At 35.7% G+C, this 21205-nt stretch overlaps 1 protein-coding gene across 4 annotated transcripts in view; it reads right to left on the bottom strand.

Moving 5' to 3' along the window:
- Positions 1–21205, bottom strand: part of ZNF451 (zinc finger protein 451) — an 83223-nt gene that overhangs the window by 38514 nt on the left and 23504 nt on the right. For 3 of the 4 annotated variants that reach the window (XM_033217528.1, XM_033217530.1, XM_033217529.1), the window contains 3 exons: positions 9052–9177; positions 4758–4869; positions 379–529 (listed from right to left, as the gene is read on the bottom strand). In XM_033217528.1, the coding sequence (XP_033073419.1) occupies positions 379–529; positions 4758–4869; positions 9052–9177 (389 nt within the window). Of the gene's footprint in view, positions 1–378; positions 530–4757; positions 4870–9051; positions 9178–21205 lie in introns of those variants that run through there. The other variant, XM_033217531.1, reaches the window with a different exon arrangement.

The following is a 21205-nucleotide window of genomic DNA, read 5'->3' as shown; positions in this document are numbered from 1 at the left end:
CCTATTACCTTTCTTCAGGCTAGACTAAATAACTGTACGTGCTCCTTGTCTCTTGAAACTTACATTTATGGGCTAGATTTCTCTAAAACTAACCTATCTGGATTTCAATGGAAAAAGTCTGTTTAGAACTTTATAAGCTATATCAGGGAAAAATCAATATTTAAAAGCTATACCCATAAAGCTAAAAGGTACACCCACTAGAAGAATCTGACTGCACCAATTATGAAAAAATTATATCATAATGGCATAAAATAATTTGGGTTTGGAATATAAAGCTATATAATCATAATGGCAAAGGTGCATTACGCTTTCATTTTATGAAATCACTTTGTAGCTCACTAGATCCTCAGCATTCACTATTCTGAATATCCTACTTACCTTTTCAAATGTCCTAAGAGAAGGTGCCCATTGTCAAACTCCTTGTTACAGTGCATTATAGGACATAAAATTGGTTTCCCAGACACCCGCATTTGGCCTCCTCTTCGGAATGAACTTTTTGTTCCAGAATTAATTGTGCCTGTTTTGAGTCCTGTATCATCAGAATATGAATTCTTAGGTTATTATTTCAGATACTTATCCTTTGGGCTAGTGATCAAAATTAGGACAAAACAATGAAAATTATGATATAGCATCAACTGGATGATCCTAATTATAATTGTTTACCTCTCTTATAAAAGATATAATAATCTAAAAGTAAATAAGTTGTGACCAAAAAAAGTCCTTAATATTACCTAGTAGCATTCTCTCTCTTTTTTTTTTTTGAGATGGGCATCGTGCTATATTTCCTAGGCTCAATCAATCCTTCTGCTGCCGCTCAAACTACAGGAGCATGTCACCATGCCCAGCTCCAAGTAGCATTCCCTTTAGGTAAAAAAAAAAAAAAAAAAAAAAAAAAAAATCCTTTTCTTTAAGTTCAACAGCTAAGATGTGTTAAAGACCAAATGCATTAGAAGGTTACGCCCCTACTCCCTTCATTTTGAGCAGGTAGGACTATAGTATAGGTACATGCCACCATGCCCAGCTAATATTTTTATTTTTTGTAGAGACAGGGTCTCTCAATGTTGCCCAGGCTGGTCTCAAACTCCTGACCTGAAGTGATCCTCCCACCTTGGCCTCCCAAAATGCTGGGATTACAGGCATAAGACACTGTGCCCAGCCAGATCTTTTCCTCTAAGTCTTATTTTCTCTTTTAACTATTTTAGTTGTGTTGTAAATTTAGCTATACTATAGAGGGTCTGAGCTCTATGAAAATTATATTAAACAACATAACTGGGGTAGAGAGGATGGAGTGAAGACAGCAGGGATGCAAGGAGGGTAAGTGTGTTATTTTCTGAGGAATCAAGCCACTGATCAATCAGCTCCAATTTGGACATCAAGTAATATAAGGGCAAGGGATAACAAATTTATAGAACACAAACCAGAGATTTACTTATTGTTGATATCTCTCCTCTTTCTACTTATCCTATTTTGTCTTTTCTCTTTTTCCCTTTAAAAAGCCAATTAGGAAATAGTTTGTCTACCATTTTATTCTCTTAATTAATTAATCCTCCTTTATCCTGGTCCATTTTTCACCCCTTTCTTTCTTTATAATTTTGATCTTAAAGTCACAAAACTTGCAGATGAATCCCCCAGCCAAATGTCCTCAGGGGAACTCCCAACACATGATATATGAAGAAAAATTTAAAGAGTTAAGTTGTATAAAAACAATTGCAAAACAACCACAAGTATTCTGATTCACAGACAGTTTGATTACTCTCTCTTTTATTACTATCTCTTGTGGACTATTTCACTCAAATGCTTTGAATATTTCATATAGCAAAAAACTAAATATTTATCTTTATTGAATTTTCTATAAAGCCCTAAGCATTTAAATAGAATTATTCTCTTAAGACAATATGATTTTTAAATCCCAAAATTATTATATATGATTAAGGTTTTAATTGCTTTTCCTCTCCTTTAGTCTTTATTGGGGGAATGCCTCTATCAAACTGTCAAAATGTTTATAAATGTGTTCTGATAACAAATAATGGACAGCATGGAATTAATCATATTTTAGTCTTAAAGAGGCATTAAAATGACAATATACTTTTTTATCTGTAACATTCTTAATGTAGTAAGAATTATGACAACTTTTATAATTGTCCACCCACATTCCAGATGTTTCCTATTAGGACCTTTATTTAGCTATAAATAATGGCTCTGGATAAAAATAAAGTTGGGGAAGCCAATTCCTGGGTGGAGGGGTGGGGAGGCTTCCCCATGGAAATGCAAAATACAGAGATTTAAACAGTTTTTTTCTTAAATAGTACAGACAGCATTTTAAAAAATCGTAATACTAAGTATTCAAATTTATGCAAACTGGCCAACTCTAAAAATCCATAAAGAATGGATTGTCCAACATTAGAATAATTATAAATAAGGTACTTAAAATACTTCTAATGAAAGAACTGAATTGTAACAGCTGAGTACTGTATTTTGAAATAGACTGAATGAGTCCTTTAATGCTCCTGAGAAGTAGAATCTCACTCTCTATAATTAAAGAGAACAGTGATTTCTCTCTCTTTTCCCCAGCTACATGCTCTTAAAGGATCTCAGCACTCTCTAAAGCTCATTTATGGAATAGCACCATACCAAATATAGCCCAATACTATAGCAGCTGTTCAGGCAATAGATTCCAAACTTTATTTTTACATTGCCTCAGAGACCAAGCAAAAAGCTGAGTCCATCACACAAAAAAGAGCAAAACTACAGACCTTAACTCCAGGCTTAAGGTCATCAGCCATCAGAAAGCCAGTACTGAAAGGCAGAGAAAACACTAATCTTGAAAGTACCATAAAGACACAGCTAAATAACTCATTTGATCCTACTTGACCTGCTCAGGGAAATACAAAAACAGATGCTCAAGATTCAACTTACAATGCATTACAATATTCTGACAATCTGGAGGCCAGATATTAAGCCTGAAGGGCGTATTGCTGGCCCAACTACCATTCTATATAGGACTTGAAAGTGTCAGACTCATGAGATAATTTTTAGAAGAGACCTTAGAGATGATAAAGTCTTCTAGTTCTAGCCCATTTTCCTATCTACCCAGGGATCTTTCCCAAAAGTACAGATGTCCTCTAAGAATCTCTGGAGATAATGAGGTGTAGGCATCTGTTTAAAAGGTCCCAGAATATTCTGATGCAGCAAAGATGACACCACTGAGCTAGTCATTAACTTCTTCCACTGAGAACTGAATGTACATGAAGAGGGATTTTAAAAACTATAAGTTTTCAAAAAACACCCCAAGAGGCAAAACCATTTACCATATTTTCTATGTGTCTTTTGCCAAAGTAGATCTGGAACGTCATATAATTTTTTTGTTTAATAACAGTAAGATTTGGAACCCAAGTTCTAGGCTTCCTTTCTGTGTTCATTATGCAAATATTTATAGCCTACCTCTATAAAAATTCAACCAACATTCATTGAGTATCTCTACGCTGAGCATTCTTTTAAGGAATCGACACTAAAAAGTATTAGTAAGATTTGGTCTTTCTGCCCAAGAAGCATATAGTCAGGTGGAAGAGACAGACACATAAACGGATCAATCCAACAAAATAAATACTGTGTTAGTGAAATGAATAAAGTACTGAGATCACAGATGGCTGAGCAACCAAACTTATATAGAATAAATCTAGATAGGCTTATCATATAATTGGACATGATATACAATAACCATATTAACTCAGCAATCCCTATTATTTGTTGTATTATTTGTTGGCCATGTATAAACCCCACAGGCAAATAAGAAGAAAACAAAGAAAAAGGTTTTTGGGGGAAGGAGGGGAGTTTGCGAGGCACAAGCAGGTTGATAAGGAGAAAATACAGTTTCAGGGGGTGGCCAAGTGTCAAAAATGTTGATTATGTCAGGTATCAAATGGAATGAACTGCTAAGTACCAATAAATATAAATTATTAAATTCTTTTATAAGTGGCAATTTGATCCCATTCAAAGGAAAGCCCTTGAAAACTAACTTTAGAATCCAAGATACCTAGACTCAACAAAGTTAAGCATCGCATGCATAGATATTTCTGTGACCTTTTGCAATTAAACTTTGTTGGATTAAATCCACAGCTAAGGTTTCTGTGGATATCCTAACCCTTTAAAGGCAGAGTAGATATTCTTAAAGACAAGACAGGAAAGTTGTCATGGTGGGACTCTCCTACTGGCTCTTGAAAATTCCACCAAATTATCTGGTGGAGTAAGAAATGTTCCACAGCAACTCTTCAAGGAATCTAAGATCTGCAAAGAGTTAGTAATGAAGAAGCTACCAAATGTTTTGACAAGTCTCCTATGATGATGCTTCCTTATTAAATATGTACATAGGCTGCACTGATGAATAAATAAGTAAACATGAATCCTCTAGATCTCAGTTTAAATTCCATTTCCTTAGAGAAGCTAACGACCTCAAATAATCTGTTACACACCTCCCGTGGACATATGTACTACTTCATGCAATAACTATTAAATATATAAATGAATAAATGAGTAATATCTAATGAGCTCAGGTACGACCTATATTGCTTATACTCAAATATACTTGTGCCAAAGAAGAAAGACAATGGGAGAAGTAGGCCATTATGAGCTAATATTAGTATCACTGAAACAAAATTTAATACCTTATATGCTTATTAGCAACAGCGTAAAACAGACGTACTTTCTGCCTTAAGGCTTTGGGGAAGCTAGGTAACCTTAGTGTAATTTCTAAAGAATACCTGGCATTTTTAGCCACTGGTCCACACACAGTCTTGCTGCTTCTGTATCAGAATGTCCTCGAATAAATTCCAATTCTTGTAACCCATGAGCATGCTGAAAATCAATTTTTTCCTGAAGACATTAAGAAAAAACTCAATTAAGATTACTAACCTGTTTTGCTTGAGAAAAGGATTTTGACACATTAGTGATCAGAAAATACTGATTACTTTTTATCCCTAGAACTCCACATCTAGAAATTTATGCCAAAGAAATACATCAAAATAAAAATGCACGCTCTAAGATGTGTATACCAGTGTTACTGCACAAAATTCACTACAACCTACATCCCTAACAGGGTATTGTTTAAATAAATTATGGTATGTACATTTGATGAATGTCATTAAAAACATTAGCCAAATTTTTCAAAGGTGTGGGAATATACTTTTGATATCAAGTAGTTTGTCACATCGTATTAAACAAATGAGGCAAAATACAAGCAAAGAATAATTTCAATCCATATGCAACTATATCTGCAGAGAAAAAAAAAGCCTGAAAATAGATGTATTAAAAGTTATTAAGGCTACTTCTAGGAATTTCCATTTAAAGGATTATTTTCAAACTTTTAGGTATTTTTTCAAATTTTCCATGTTTAATCTGGAACATACAGAAGGAACCTAATAAGTATTTGTTCATTGAGTAATATTAATAACATAACTCATTAGCACTTAATATGTGCCAGTATAAAGCATTTGTTGCCATCTAGACCAAGGGTTGACAAACTTTTCCAAAGGGCTAGTTAATATTTCATTACAGCTTTGCAGGCCATAGAGTCTTTACCAACTCTGCCATTGTAGCAGGAGAGCAGCCACAAACAAAATATAAACAAGTGAGTATAGCAGTGTTCCAATAAATCTTTATTTATAGCAAGCAGCAGGCCAATGACAATGCTGAACTAGATGCTCTATATTGCTAAAAGCCTAATCTTTCTAGTTATCCATAAAACTATTTGTATATTTTCTAATCATGTGTATTAAAATTAACACTTATTGGCCACTAACCATGTGTGAGGCAGTTTTAAAAAGACTTTAGATTTTAGGTATTATTATTCCCATTTTATGATGAAAAACCTGACGTACAGAGAGGTCAAATAAATTGCCCAAGGATATATAACAATGTCAGAATTCAAACCCTGGCAATCTGATTCTAGACTTCATGCACTAACGAGTATAATCATACTGCCTCTCAGATAGATTTACATGTACTTCAAAAAGAATCAGAGTCAGCAACACTGGATTTGTAAGATATAAACCATAATAATGTATGGCCTAGCTATCAGTGTAACAGGGTTTTCTATCAGGAAGGATAAGTGAGGGGAAAGAGTAGATCAAGATTTTAATCTGAAGAAAATCTACATGACATTGTTCAAATTAGATCCATGGAATACTACTTCTCATGAATGTTAATATGCATTACATGCCTTTTTTAAAATTCTCTGTAATCAAATTAAGTATAGAAACACTAGTTTTAACACAAAATTTAAAAGGTTACTTTCATGTAGGACTACTAAAGTCCTAAAGTGCTAATGTGCACTGTATTTTTCATACAGAGTATGCAGTATCCCAACTTCAAAAATCACCAAATACTTTTTCAAAGTGTATCCAACAGGATCACTATACTGAATAACATACAGTAAGAAACAAACAATGGTAAAATCAAAGTTAGCCTATCCAAAGAAAGCAATAGCCCAACAGATATATTCTAAGCCATCTTATATATTAAATTAGACCATTTATCAAAGTTCCTTGCAATAATCCATTACAATAAAAACCCTTCAATTAAAGTAATATAATTGAGATTAAATATTACTACATACCAACTACTAGCATACTTATTTTAACAATTTCCAATAATTAAAATTAAATAGGTTGTTTTTTTCAAGTTCTCTGGCATTTCTTACAATAGAATTTGAACTCTATGAACACGCATAGTCAATGCTCAAAAAACACTTATTGAAATCATCCTAAAATTAGCCACCCTTTTTCTCTATCACAAAGCAACTTTCAAAAACTTCAGGGTTACACCCTTTCTTGCAAGTCGTCTTAATTCCTGGAATATCAATACACAAAGCTGGTAGCTAGTCAAATGGTCAGCACAACACGTGATCTCTGAAACTGAAGTATCCAGTGAAGATTTTGGGTTTTTTTGTTTGTTTGTTTTTTTGAGACAGTCTCGCTCTGTCGCCCAGGCTGGAGTGCACTGGCACGATCTTGGCTCACTGGAACCTCCGCCTCCCGGGTTCAAGCGATTCTCCAGCCTCGGTCTCCCAAGTAGCTGGGATTGCAGGCATGTGCCACCACACCTGGCTAACTTTTTTTTAATTTTTAGTAGAGACGGGGTTTCACCCATGTTGGCCAAGCTTGTCTCGAACTACTGACCTCAGGTGATCTATCCGCCTCGTCCTCCCAAAGTGCTGGAATTACAGGCATGAGCCATGGGGTCTAGACTCCAGTGAAGATTTTAATGAATATTCCTTTTTTCTTCTTTGAAACCTCTCCAGCACAAAAGTAAGACAACTTACTTTTAATAATGAAGACACCAACAATTCACAAAGGCCTACAACAGTTGAAAGACATTTTCTATAGTGTCTAATTTTAGCCAGAATTATCATTCACTAGAATTCTTTAAAAATTATTTCTATTTCAGTTTCATTATCTTCCTTTCTGGGTAGTTTTTTGTTGTTGTTGTTGTTGTTTTGTCATCTACTTTTAAAAAATAAGTAATCCATAAAGGGAATCAAGTTAGAAAAACAAAATTATGGCTGAATAGCAAGCAATGAGCTTGCTATGTGAGTCATTTTCTTCCTTAAAGAAGAATGAAATCTAGACAAATTTATTCTTTCCAACTGGTTAAACAAAAAATTCAAAATTTCTAAATTTCTAAAAAGATATTCAATGTAAAGTATTTAATAAAATGAATGACCATTTACATGGGTGGAGGCTGAAACTACCCTTGAGAAAAAACTTAGTTGTCACAGTGACTATACAAGATTCTGGGCTCATCACAAAAACTTTATTATCTATGTAGCCATTAAGACTGCCTGGGAAAAGAAGCTAGCATCACTTAGGAAACCTGAGGGAAAGTAAGACAGTTTGCAAGTAATTCCTCTGTCAAAGAGATATGACACATAAAAAAAATCAAACAACATACTTATAGTTCCGGAAGCGGGGGTGGGGGGGACGGGGAACTTCCTTAAAATTGAATAGTGTTTCTGCCAGGATAAAAATAATATTTTGTGTGTTTGCATATATGTGTGTGTCTGTGTGCACATATGTATATATGCAATAAACATTTTAAACATACAATTAGAATACCATAGTCTAATTTGATTGATATTACATCATAAAGTAAAAGCCCTCAAACTAGCTTATTTCTAAATTTAAACACCATTTTATAACAGATTAGGATGCCACAGAAATACACAAATTACTTTATAATAACCAATGGAATAAGGAATCCAAAACGTGCATGCTAAAATTACAAAATCATAGTGCTTATTCTGACCCGGGAGAATCTCTAAACTGTCTATTCACAGAATGAAACCCAAAGTCTATAAAAGTAGTGATCTACTGAAATCTAAACAGCTGCTGGCCAGAGGCATGGTTTAAATTTCTATTTTTGTACTTTAGTATGGAGTTTTTTACCCAACGTATCAACATTCTGCTCCTAAAGGACATTTGTCAGTATTGAGGGAATTCTTTAAGTAATTTCATTTGGGGCCTTCTAAAGCAAATCAAGGAAAAAATTTATACCATGGAAGATTCTAAAAATGGGCTTTCATTTCCACACAGCCGTTCATCTACAAACCTGCTTCAAATTTCTTCCTTTCAGTAATGGATTTAATTTGGAAGGATAAGCTAAAATTTGAGAAAGCAGTCTGGTTCTATCCAGTAGAAAATAATCTTTCAACAGCTTATATCTATAAAAGCCCTGATAAACTCTTTTCACTCTTATGATAAAATAACCAGAAACTTGTTAACTGCTCATCTGCTTTGAGAAATCCATTATTTTTAATTCTCAAAAATGAAGTCCACTCAGTTAATTCTATTTTTCTTCTTTTCCTATATACAGATAGGAATCCAACAAACTAAAAATAGATGTAAAAAGCTATTATCAATAACTATTATCAAATTTACGAGCGATCTAGGGTACATGCTGAGCTTTGATTAAATCTTTTTTTATTAAAGGCTTCTCTTTACAACCTTTATTATAAATAATTTTTAATTATATAAAATACTGATTAAAATAGCCACATACTCTGAACGCTCTATTCTTCTCTTCTTTCTGCTGTTTCTCCACTTCAACATGGCGGGCTAAACGAGCCAGAGTTAAAGCAACTTTATCCTTCTGATGATCAATATGGTCTTTACGTTTAACATTCTCCTATAATAGAAAAATAATTTTCATTCCTTTTAATTAACAAAATTAGCATTTGGATAACATACATCCATTCATCAAACAGCTACTATACTAAAGAACCATTTACTTGAGTTATATTTGTAAGAACCTGTTTTGTGTATTGTATGTTTTATGTAGTATTTTGTAGGTCTGTCAAGTATCCACCAGCATCTTTGGTTTTCAGGAAGCTAGACAAATGAGCTACTAGGACATTTATCATCTTTATTCACTTAAAAGCTGAAGAATAAACTCTTCTTAGATCTGTCAGAGCGGTGGGGTCATCAGGCAAAGCGCCAACCCCTAAAACTGGAAAGAGAGAGGTAAATAAACAACATCAACTTACTAAAGGGGAAACCTTCTAGCAGGAACCTCCATAGGAAACTAAACTCTAATGGATGCTTAGCGTGGAGAAGCCTGAGAGTTAAAAATTCCAGGGGAGCCAGCCACAGAGGGACCCTCACATATGATCCTATATTAATAGATGCAGAAAAAGCATTTAACAAAATCCAGCACCCACTCATGATAAAAACTCTCAGCAAAGTAAGAAGAGAAGGGAAATTTCTTCAATTTATAAAGATCATCTACACAAAACCTACAGCTAACACCACCATTTAATGATGAGAAAAAGAAATTCTTCACACTAAGGTAAGGAACAAGGCAAGGATATCCCCTCTTGCCACTCGCAACATTGTACTAGAAGTCCTAGCCATTTAATGAAGTAAGATGAGAAAAAGAAATAAAAGGTATACAGATTGCGAAGGAAGAAATAAAACTTTTTGTTTGCATCCATGTAGAAAATCCAAAATAATTAACAGAATCATTCCTGGAACTAATAAGCAATTATAGCAAGGTTGCAGGATACAAGGTTAATACACAAGTCAATCGATTTCATATATATCAGCAATGAACAAGTGGAATTTGAAATTTAAAAATCACCACTTACATTAGTACTCCCTCCAGATGAAATACTTAGGTATAAATATAACAAAATGTGTACATCTGTATGGAGAAAACTACAAAACTCTGATGAAAGAACTCAAAAAACTTTTTTTTTTTCATTTTTATTTCACATTCAAGGGTACATTTGAGAGTATACAAGGGTATACTGCATGGTGCCGAACTTTGGGCTTCTACTGATTCCATCACCCAGAGAATGAACATAGTGTCCAATAGGAAGTTTTTCAGCCCTTGTCCCCCTACCCTCTCTCTCTCCTTTTGGAGTTTTGTTCCCAACTTACTCTCCATGTGAACCCAAGATTTAGCTCCCACTTATAAATGACAACATGTGATACTTGTTTATCCGTTTCTGCATTAGTTTGCTTAGGGTAGCAGCTTCCAGCTGCATCCATGTTGCTGTACCTGTGCAGAATGATTTCATTCTTTATTATGGCTGTGTAGTATTCCACAGTGTACATATACCACATTTTCTTTATCCATTCTACTGATGATGGGCACACAGGTAGATTCTATGTCTTTGCTGTTGTGAATTGTGCTGCTATGAACATATGAGTACACGTGTCTTTTTGGTGAAATGATTTCTTACTTATTTTTGAAACACGGTCTCATTTCATCACTCAGACTGGAGGGCTATGACACAATCACAACTCACTGCAGCCCTGACCTGCCAGGCTCAAGCAATCCTCCTGTCTCAGCCTCCTGAGTAGCTGGACTACAGGTGCACACCACCACACCTGGGTAACTTATTTGTAGAGATGGAGGCTTGTTATGTTGCTCAAGCTGGTCTCAAATTCCTAGGCTCAAGTGATCTTCCCACCTCAGCCTCCCAAAATGCTGGGATTACAGGTGTGAGCCACTATGCCCAGCATTTTCCTTTGGATATACACCCAGTAATGGGATTGCTGGGTGGAATCACAGTTCTATTTTTAGTTTTTTGAGAAATCTCTGAACTGCTTTCCATAGGCGATGAACTAAGCTGCATTTCCACCAACAGTGTATGTTTCCTTTTCTCTACAACCTTGCCAATATTTTACTTTTTGACTTTTTAGAAATAGCCATTTTGACTGCTGTGAGATGGTATCTGATAGTGATTTTGATTTGCATCTCTCTGATTAGTGATGTTGAGCATTTTTTCATGTTTGTTGGCTGCTTGTATGTTGTCTTTTGAGAAGTGTCTGTTCATGGCCTTTGCCCACTTTTCAATGGGATTGGTTTTTTTCCTTGTTGATTCATTTAAGTCCTTATAGATTCTAGATATTAGTCCTTTGTCAGGTGCATACTTTGCAAATATTATCTCCCATTCTGTAGGTTGTCTGTTAGTTCTGTTGATAGTTTCTTTTGCTGTGCAGAAGCTCTTTCGTTTAATTAAGTCCCATTTTTCTATTTTTGATTTTGTTCTGTTTGCTTTTGGGGTCTTCATCATAAATTATTTGCCTAAGCCAATGTCTAGAAGAGTACTTCCTAGGTTTTCCTCTAGAATTTTTATAGTTTCAGGTCTTACATTTAAGTCTTTAATCCATCGAGTTAATTTTTATATATGTAAGAAGTCCAATTTTACACTTCTGCATATGGTTAGCCAGTTTTCCCAGCATCATTTATTGAATAGAGTATCTTTTCTTGATTATTTTTGTCGACTTTGTTGAAGATGAGTTGGTGAGTTGGTTGTGCCTGTGCTGCTTTATTCCTGGGTTCCCTAATTTATTCCATTGGTCTGTGTGCCTATTTTTATAACAGTAACATACTGGTTTGGTTACTGTAGCCTTGTAGTATAATTAGACATTAGGTAATGTGATGTCTCTGGCTTTGTTCTTTCTGCTTAGGAATGCCTTGACAATTCAGGCTTTTTGGTTACATATACATTTTAGAATATTTTTTTCTACTTCTGTGAAAAATGACATTGGTAGTTTGATAAGAACAGTGTTAAATCTATAGAAAGCTTTGGACGGAATGGCCATTTTAATGATATTGAGTCTTCCCACCCATGAGCATGGAATGTTTTTCCATTTGTTTGTCATTTATGATTTCTTTCAGCAGTGTTTTGTAGTTTTCCTCATAGAGATCTTTCACACCTTGGTTAGGTGTATTCCTAGGTATTCAATATTTTGTGTGGCTATTGTAAGTGGGGCTGTATTCTCCATTTGGTTTTCAGCTTAACTGTTATTGGTATATAGAGATGATACTGACTTTTGTAGTTGATTTTGTATCCAAGAACCTCTCAAGAAGTGGAGAGATATTTCATGTTCATGGATAGGAGACTCACTATTGTCAAGATGTCAGTTCTCCTAACTTGATCTTTGATCTATATATTCAATGTAATCACAATCAAAATCCTAACAGATTATTTTGTGTATAACGACAAACTCATTCTGAAGTGTATATGGAAAGGCAAAAAACTCCTATTGGCCAGCTGAGTACTGAAGGAGAACAAAGTCACACGACCGACACTAACTGACTTCAAAACTTATTAGAAAACTACAGTAATTACGACTGTGTGGTACTGTCAAAAGAAGGGACAAACAGACCAATGAAACATAACAGAGAGTCCAGAAACAGACTCACATAAATAAAGTCAACTGATCTATGACAGAGGAGCAAAAACAATACAATGAAGAAAAGATAGTCTTTCTAACAAATAGTGTTTGAACAAGTAGACATCCACATGCAAAAAAAATGAATCTACACCCTGACCTTACACCCTTCACAAAAATTAACATAAAATGAATCACAGGACAAAATACAAGATACAAAACTATAAACTCCTAAAAGATAACATAGGAGAAAATCTAAATGACCTTGTGCATGACAATGACTTTTTAGATACAGGAGCAAAAGCATGGTCCTTGAAAAAAATAATTGATAAGCTGCACTTCATTAGAACTTAAAACTTCTCTGCAAAAGACAATGTCAAAAAATGAGAACACAAGCCACAGACTGGGAGAATATGTGCAAAAGACACATCTGATAAAGGACTGTAATCCAGTATATACAAAGAACTCTTAAAACTAAACAATAAGAAAATGAACAGCCTGCCTTAAAAATGGGGAAATATCGGCCGGGCGCGGTGGCTCAAGCCTGTAATCCCAGCACTTTGGGAGGCCGAGACGGGCGGATCACGAGGTCAGGAGATCGAGACCATCCTGGCTAACACGGTGAAACCCTGTCTCTACTAAAAAAATACAAAAAACTAGCCGGGCGAGGTGGCGGGCGCCTGTAGTCCCAGCTACTTAGAGGCTGAGGCAGGAGAATGGCGGGAACCCGGGAGGTGGAGCTTGCAGTGAGCTGAGATCCGGCCACTGCACTCCAGCCTGGGCGACAGAGCGAGACTCCGTCTCAAAAAAAAAAAAAAAAAAAAAAATGGGGAAATACCTAAAGAGACACCTCATCTAAGAAGATATACAGATGACAAATTAAGCATATGAAAAGATCAACATCATATGTCATTAGGGAAGCATATATTAAAACAACAAGACACCAATATACACCTATTAGAATGGCCACATCTAAAACACTGACAACATCAAATGTTAGCAAGGATGTGGAGCAAGAGCCAACTCTCAATTCATTGCTGGTGGGAATGCAAAATGGTAAACACACTTTGAAAAACAGTTTGGCAGTTTCTTACAAAACTAAACATATTGGGCTTCTTGGTAGTTACTCAGATGAACTGAAAACTTACGTCCACACAAGAACCTGCACACAGCTGTTTACAGCAACTTTATCATAAGTGCCAAAACTTGGAAGTAACCAAGATGTCCTTCAATCAGTGAATGGATAAACTTTGGTATATTCAGACAATAGAACATTATTCAATGCTAAAAAGAACTGAGCTATCAAGCTGTGAAAAGACATGGAGGAAAAAGCACCTTATTACTAAGTGAAAGAAGCCAATTTGAAAAGGCTATATACTGCATGGCCACATATCACATTCTGGAAAAGGCAAAACTACGGAAACTGTAGTAAGATCAGTGATTGATAGGGGATAGTCAAGGAGGAGGGATAAACTGGCAGGGCACAGAAGATTTTTAGGGCAGTCAAACTATTTTCAGTGATACCACAATGACAGATACATGTCAGTATACATTTGTCAAAACCTAGAGAATAGACACCACCAAGTGTGACCCCTAATGTAAACTATGAACCCTAATGTAAACCAAGGTCATATTAACATACAGGCAAAGTGGACAACTTATAAATTACTGTTTACCTACCAAAGAAAAAAAGACAGTAATGACGATTCTCCTCCTACAAAGTTGAAAGAAGGGCTGACATTCATAAATAGAAAGTGTATCTTATGCCTAAATTCTTCTGGAGACTAGAAGCACATAATGTGTTAATGGAGGTTCACAGATTGAAACAAATGTATCCTGTGGTTTCCAATGAGGATAGTGGAGGTTTTGCATGGAGGGGTGGGAGGGGAGGAGGTAAGTGGACACTGTCTGATTGTACTTTCTGCTCAATTTTACGGTGAACCTAAAACTGCTCTTTTAAAAAAGTTTATTTTAAGAAAAGAAAAATAATAGATCTTCCCTGGCTTTTTTTTTTCTTTTCAGACGGAGTCTCACTCTGTCACCCAGGCTGGAGTGCAGTGGCGCGATCTTGGCTCACCGCAACCTCTGCCTCCCAGGTTCAAGTGATTCTCCTGCCTCAGCCTCCGAGTAGCTGGGATTACAGGCATGTGTCACCAACCCCCTAATTTTTGTATTTTTGGTAGAGATGGGGTTTCTCCATGTTGGCCATTGGCCAGGCTGACCTCAAACTCCTGACCTAAGGTGATCTGCCTGCCTTGGCCTCCCAAAGTGCTGGGATTACAGGCGTGAGCCACCATGCCTGGCCTTCCCTGGCTTTTTCTACCAGAATAATTGGTTACAAACAAAATACCACTCTTTGGGCAAATCAGTCACCTATGAACAACCCAATTTTTATCTAAAGTGGGATAGTGATGCACTAGACAAGTCAAACAGCAGGTATGACTTCTAGAAGTAGACAGAAGTTATACTGAAGTAAGCACATATAAAAAGGCCAAAGTGGTATTTTCAGTATGAGGGTACACCTTTGCAGTAGGGACTGTTTATAGGACCACTTTAGGTAGAAGTAACCCCAGCTCACTTTCTGACCACTTGGACAGCGTACAGCCTTGCACCCAGGTAGTAGGTGATATTCTACTAACTTCAAAATATCCTTTTACAAGTTACAAGGCAATGCAAGTCCTCAGAAATGGCAGTCACAGGAAGTTATTTTTCTTAACTTTGATCCCTCAGTACAGGCAAATCTGTCTTATAAAAGCAAATTAGTGGTCGAGCATAATAGCTCACACTTGTAATCCCAGCACTTTGGGAGCTGAGGCAGGAGGTTCACTTGAGCACAGGAGTTGGAGACCAGTGTAGCTAAGAGTGCATGACCTTGTCTCTACAAAAAAAATTAAAAACTTAGCTGGGCGTGGTGGCATGTGCCTATAGTTTCAGCTACTCAGGAGGCTGAGGCAGGAGGACTGCTTGAGCCCAGGAGATTGAGGCTCCAATGAGCTATGATCCAGGCTGGGTGACAACAAAGCGAGACTGTCTTCTAAAAAAGAGGGAAAAAAGGGCAAATTAAATTTACTCCTTGCAAAAACTACAAAATGTAGGTACTACCTTGAGAAGGAAATTTAGTGTAGATCACAAATATACATTTTAATTTAAAGATGTTAGTAAAATTTAAACATAGGTATAGAGTGTGTTAACTTTCTTGACAGAGATAATACTTTCTAGGTTTTAAACTTTAGCAAAAGTCACGCTTGACCTGGTAAACCAAGGTCACATTAACATATAGGCAAACTGGACAAGGTATAAATTACTGTTTACCTACCACCCCTCAAAAAAAAGAGACAGTAATGACAATTCTCCTCCTATAAGGTTGAGAGAAGGACTGACATTCCTAAATAGAAAGTATATCTTATGCCTAAAAAAAAAATCTGGAGACTATAAGCTGCAGAAAATTTATCAAGATATTTCAAGTTGCTACCCTTACACCAAACACAATATTTCCTACTCAAACATTAAGTCACTTATGCAGCCATGTGGGTGTGAGGATAGGAAATCAAGGGATTTTTTGGTCTCTCTGAAATTCCTGTGTCACAGCAACAATGTGAATATTCTAGGGACAGGAAGAAGGTCATGTTTTAGATAAATTTAGATAATCCTAACTCAGGAAGAACTATCCTTGAACTGATGTTTCCACTATCATTTTACTTTGTTCTAGGCCATAATAAAACCATTTTAAGTTACTTTTGAAGTTACAGTCATTCAGGAAAGCTTTACATAATATTTATTCTTCTTAATGTTTACTTTAAAGCATACTTAATGATTCTGATGCAATACTTTTCATTGACTTTTGCATATACTCTTGATGCAAAGGTCAATGAAAATTAAATATAGAAACACAGCAATTATATATCCAGTAGAAAAAAATTTCAGTAATCCACTAGTCACATAAGTATGTTCTTAAAATTTTACTCCCTTCGAATTATACTCATGTGCTATCAAAACATACAACACTAGGAAGAGAAGTTGTTTAGGCATTTAAACATTCATTTAGATCTCTTCAACTTCACTCTAAAATTAATCACTAGCTTAACATCACGTTTTGGAGGTTTTAAAACCTGTTGACATTGTCGTTATTTACTATAATTGTTTTTCTTATATTTAGCTATTAGTAGCTTACATATTTTATTTAATGACAAGTTGAGCTTCCCTAATCCAAAAATCTGAAAAAAAAATGCTCTAAAATCCAAAACTTTTTGAGTGCCCGTATGAAGCCCAAAAGAAACATTCCTTGGAGCATTTCAGACTTCAGATTTTCACATCAGGGATGCTCAACCAAAAGCTATAATGCAAATATTCCAAAATCCAAAAATATCTAAAATCCAAACACTTCTGGTTCCAAGCACTTCAGATAAAGGACACTCAATTTGTACATGGTTATGTCTCAGTGAATTGCCTCTGTTATTCCCTACTAATTCTGCTGATCTGTTTCTTCTCTTTCACAACACTGAAGGGCTGAAAAGACCCACAAGCCCTAATGCTGAAAACAAAAGACATCTTAGAATTGACTCTGGGCTTTCTTCTTCCCTCTGAGGAGATAGTTTCTCCGATTTTTTCCCCCCTTTAGCGATAAGGTCCTCTGGCGGGACTCAAACTCCTGGGCTCAAGCAATCCTCCCACCTCATCCTACAGAGTAGCTGGGCCTATAGGTACATGCAACCGTGCCTGGTTCTATTTTCTTCTTAAAAAGGAAGAAAAAAAGGAACTCTGGCTACCAATATTGAAAACAGATTTGGGGGAAATCTAGAGGAAAAGGAATGGTAATAGAGAAAGCAAGGGCTTCAACTCTGAAATCTTTGCCAATTTTGAAGCTAGCACTTTAAAACTGAGAAAACGAATGTATTAAAGAAAGATGTTTTAAACCGGGAAAAGATTAGGTATATGAGGCAGACTCTATTAGTCATATGATTTCTTTTTTTTTGAGACGGAGTCTCACTTTGTCACCCAGGCTAGAGTGCAGTGGTGTGATCTCGGCTCACTGCAACTTTTGCTTCCTGAATTCAAGCGATTCTCCTGCCTCAGTCTCCCGAGTACCTGGGACTACAAGTGTGTGTCACCACGCCCAGCTAATTTTTGCATTTTTAGTAGAGATAGGGTTTCACTATGTTGGCCAGGCTGGTCTCAAACTCCTGACCTCTAGTGATCCGCCAGCCTCAGCCTTCCAAAGTGCTGGGATTACAGGCGTGAGCCACAGCACCCAGCCCATACAATATTTTTTCACTACAAACCTTGGGTATGGGGGTTAAGGTAGCTGGTTAAAGGGGTCACTCAATTCTTAGCACTGCGAATTTCTACCATTCCCCTAATGCCACAATGCTGAAGTGTAATTTAATGTGAAACTGTAAAATTCCAGACTGCTTTCCTTAGGCTGGATTTGCCATCTCCCACAAAGCCTGTAACCTGAATTATCACTTAGGTCTTTGGAGCTTTTCTAAGAAAGGTAAGGCTTTCAGACATAACCTGAATTCACTTCTCAAGCTAAAATTGAATTGGCTCGGATCCATGGCAAAAATCTTTTTTTTTAAGTTTCATTTTGAGTATTAGCAGCTATAGGATCTTCAGGGTTATCCTCCTTGAAGTACTTCCTGTGGTCACCCTTCTTTAAAGACCTTAAAGACTAATGTCTTTAAACTATACTAATGTCTTTAAATAAAACACATAATATTAAAGGGTCCATACTGACAGTTAATAAACTATCAATGTTAGCCAATTGGTGTCGGGGAGAAGTATAGGAAAGCATTAAGAAAAATATTGGGGAAATTGGGGGTCTTCTGTTTGCCAATACTTCAGATCAATCTCTGCATCAATTTTCTTCCAAACCCACAATTGCATAGAATTAAGGAGGATGTAAAGCCAGAATAAGCTTAAAGACAGATTCTGGGTTCAGTTACTATGAAATTCTTACATTCTCAAATATACTTCTTTACATTTTTATCTAAAATTTTAGATAAAACATGCACAGAGCAAATTTCGGTTGTATCCTATAAATGATAACCATATTCAGGATACTGGTTATATCTGAGGACACATCTCCATGAAAGTTAAGCATATACAGGTAAAGCAACACTTCTAAAGAACAATGTTTATCTTTTAATGTGTCCTGGTAGAGTTACAGCAAAAAGTCCAAGTCTAGAAATGACAACCTGACACAAAATCCCATAATCAATGAAATGATAATGTTAAACTTACATTTCAACATATCTTCCCTATTAGTACTAATAGATCGACCAATTAATTTTTTTTCTGACAGGATCTCACTTTGTTACCCAGGCTAGAGGGTGACCATAGCTCACTGCAGCCTCAACCTTCTGGGCTCACTTAAGCAATCCTCTCACTTCGGCCTCCTGAGTAGCTGGGCCTACAGGCATGTACCAGCACGCCCAGCAAGTTCTTCTTATTTTTTGTGAAGACAGAGTCTTGCAATACCGCAAGATGGTCTTGAACTCCTGGCCTCAAGCAATCCTCCCATCTAGGCCTCCCAAAGTGCTAGGACTATAGGCATGAGCCACTGTGCCAAGCAACACTTGTAGCTTTTAAATGAAAATGATCCTGTAAATGTATATATTAATAAAATCTAGAAGGCTATATAAATCAAAATGTTAAATAGTGGTTATTTCTGTCTCGAGGTTTTTTTCCTTTTATACATCTATCTTCTAATTTTTCTACAATCAGCATATGTAATAAAATTGTTAACAAATTGTAATTATTAATCAAGAAGACTATATAAAGACAAAAATGTTAAGGATCTCAGTCTTTTGTTTGGGAACATAATGGTCTTGCTTTAAATCACTAATTTTGCCTTATAAAAATATGTTTAATATCTATCCTACACAAATATAGACAGAAATGCTGCATCTAGAAGGGACATAATCTATTAGTAAATTGTATATAACTTTTCTCAGATTTTTGTCCCTAGATGTATAATATTGGGTTACATTATTTTCCAAACCCAACAGAAACATATTAATCAATAATTAAAGAAAGTCAGTTTCAGCTCAACAAGCTTAATGGCTACTGGGAAAATATTTTTACACAAATTTCAAGCCAAACATCATTATCACTTAAAGCAAAAAACATTTAGCTAAAACACAAATTTGTATTTTTTTTTTACATATATGGTTTTCCTAAAAGCATGTCTGACTTTGCATTTAAAATGTATTTAAAATACTGATGAAAGTATACATAGTCAAATTAAAAGCTGAAACTTAAAAATATATGCTTATTCAGCTCACTTAGACCTGACTCTTCTCTATTATTGTTTGGAATGTAAATATAGAAAGCAGGATTCTTAGTTTTTCCAGTCACGAAGATAAGTTCTCTCAGGTATGTTTAACAAATGTGCTCAAAGGAAGCCAATTAAACACCAAAATAAATTTTTAGTAGAAGCTAAACTTCTACTTAAGTAACTTCAGATGAATGTACATGACTTCATAGATGAACTTTCTCTTAAAATTCATCTACAAATGTTTCTTTCTTGAACAATTCACTCTTGATCCTGAAAATGTAGTATGGTTTAGGAAGCTAAATGCCAGACAGAACTGGCTCTAAACTGTTTTATAAAAAATTTTTTCTTAAAAGATCCATGAATACATTTTTAACAAACATTAAATTCAGGCAGATCTTTCACTTTATTCTTCACACATCACTCACCGAAAAGTTGAGCCTCTGAGTAACTTACTATGGTAACTAGCTAAATCAGTTACTTTAAATGTTTGCAAATACCAACTCAAAAGGAATGCGGAATTAATGGAGTGATTTTGCTTTTGCAAAGCAATATCTAGAACACAATAGTAAAAAGCAGGACTAGGTAAAGAAAATGTAGTACGTATACACGACAGACTACTATATAGCCAAAAAAAAAAAAAAGAATGACATCATGTCCTCTGCAGGAACATGGATGGAGCTGGAGGGCTTAGTCAACTAACACAGGAACAGAAAACCAAATACTGCATGTTCTCACTTATAAGTGGGAGCTAAATAATGAGAACCAAAGGGCACAAATAGAGGAACAGCAGACATTGGGCCTACATGAGGGAGGAGGGTGGGAGGAGGGAGAGCACCAGAAAAATAACAATCGGTTACCATGCTTAGTACCTGGGTGACAAAATAATCCTGTATCCCAAACCCCCGTGACACAAGTTTACCTATAAAACAAACCTGTAAATGTACCCCTGAACCTAAAATAAAGGCTAAAAAAAAACAACAAAAAAAACAACAAAAAGCAGGGCTTCACAGAAGAAATTATTTTACAATAGCTCACAGCATTGTACTACTTTGTGGCTTTTTAATGATAAATGACCTATATTTGTAAATCATTATTACTAATTTCTAAAAAGCACTTTAGTTCTTGATGAACCAAAAAGCTTCCATTTTACATTTTCTACAAAATTACTTTAATAGAAATATGAATACATTATGAATATGAAGTCACTAGACCTCTCTGTGAAATGGAACAATTTTGCTCCATATACCACACA

The sequence above is a fragment of the Trachypithecus francoisi genome, unplaced genomic scaffold (genome assembly GCF_009764315.1).
Source record: "Trachypithecus francoisi isolate TF-2019V2 unplaced genomic scaffold, Tfra_2.0 Lachesis_group10, whole genome shotgun sequence".
NCBI classification, from domain to species: Eukaryota; Metazoa; Chordata; class Mammalia; order Primates; family Cercopithecidae; genus Trachypithecus; species Trachypithecus francoisi.
The sequence above is the reverse complement of the archived record's forward strand: the minus strand, read 5'-3'. Positions and strand labels throughout refer to the sequence as shown.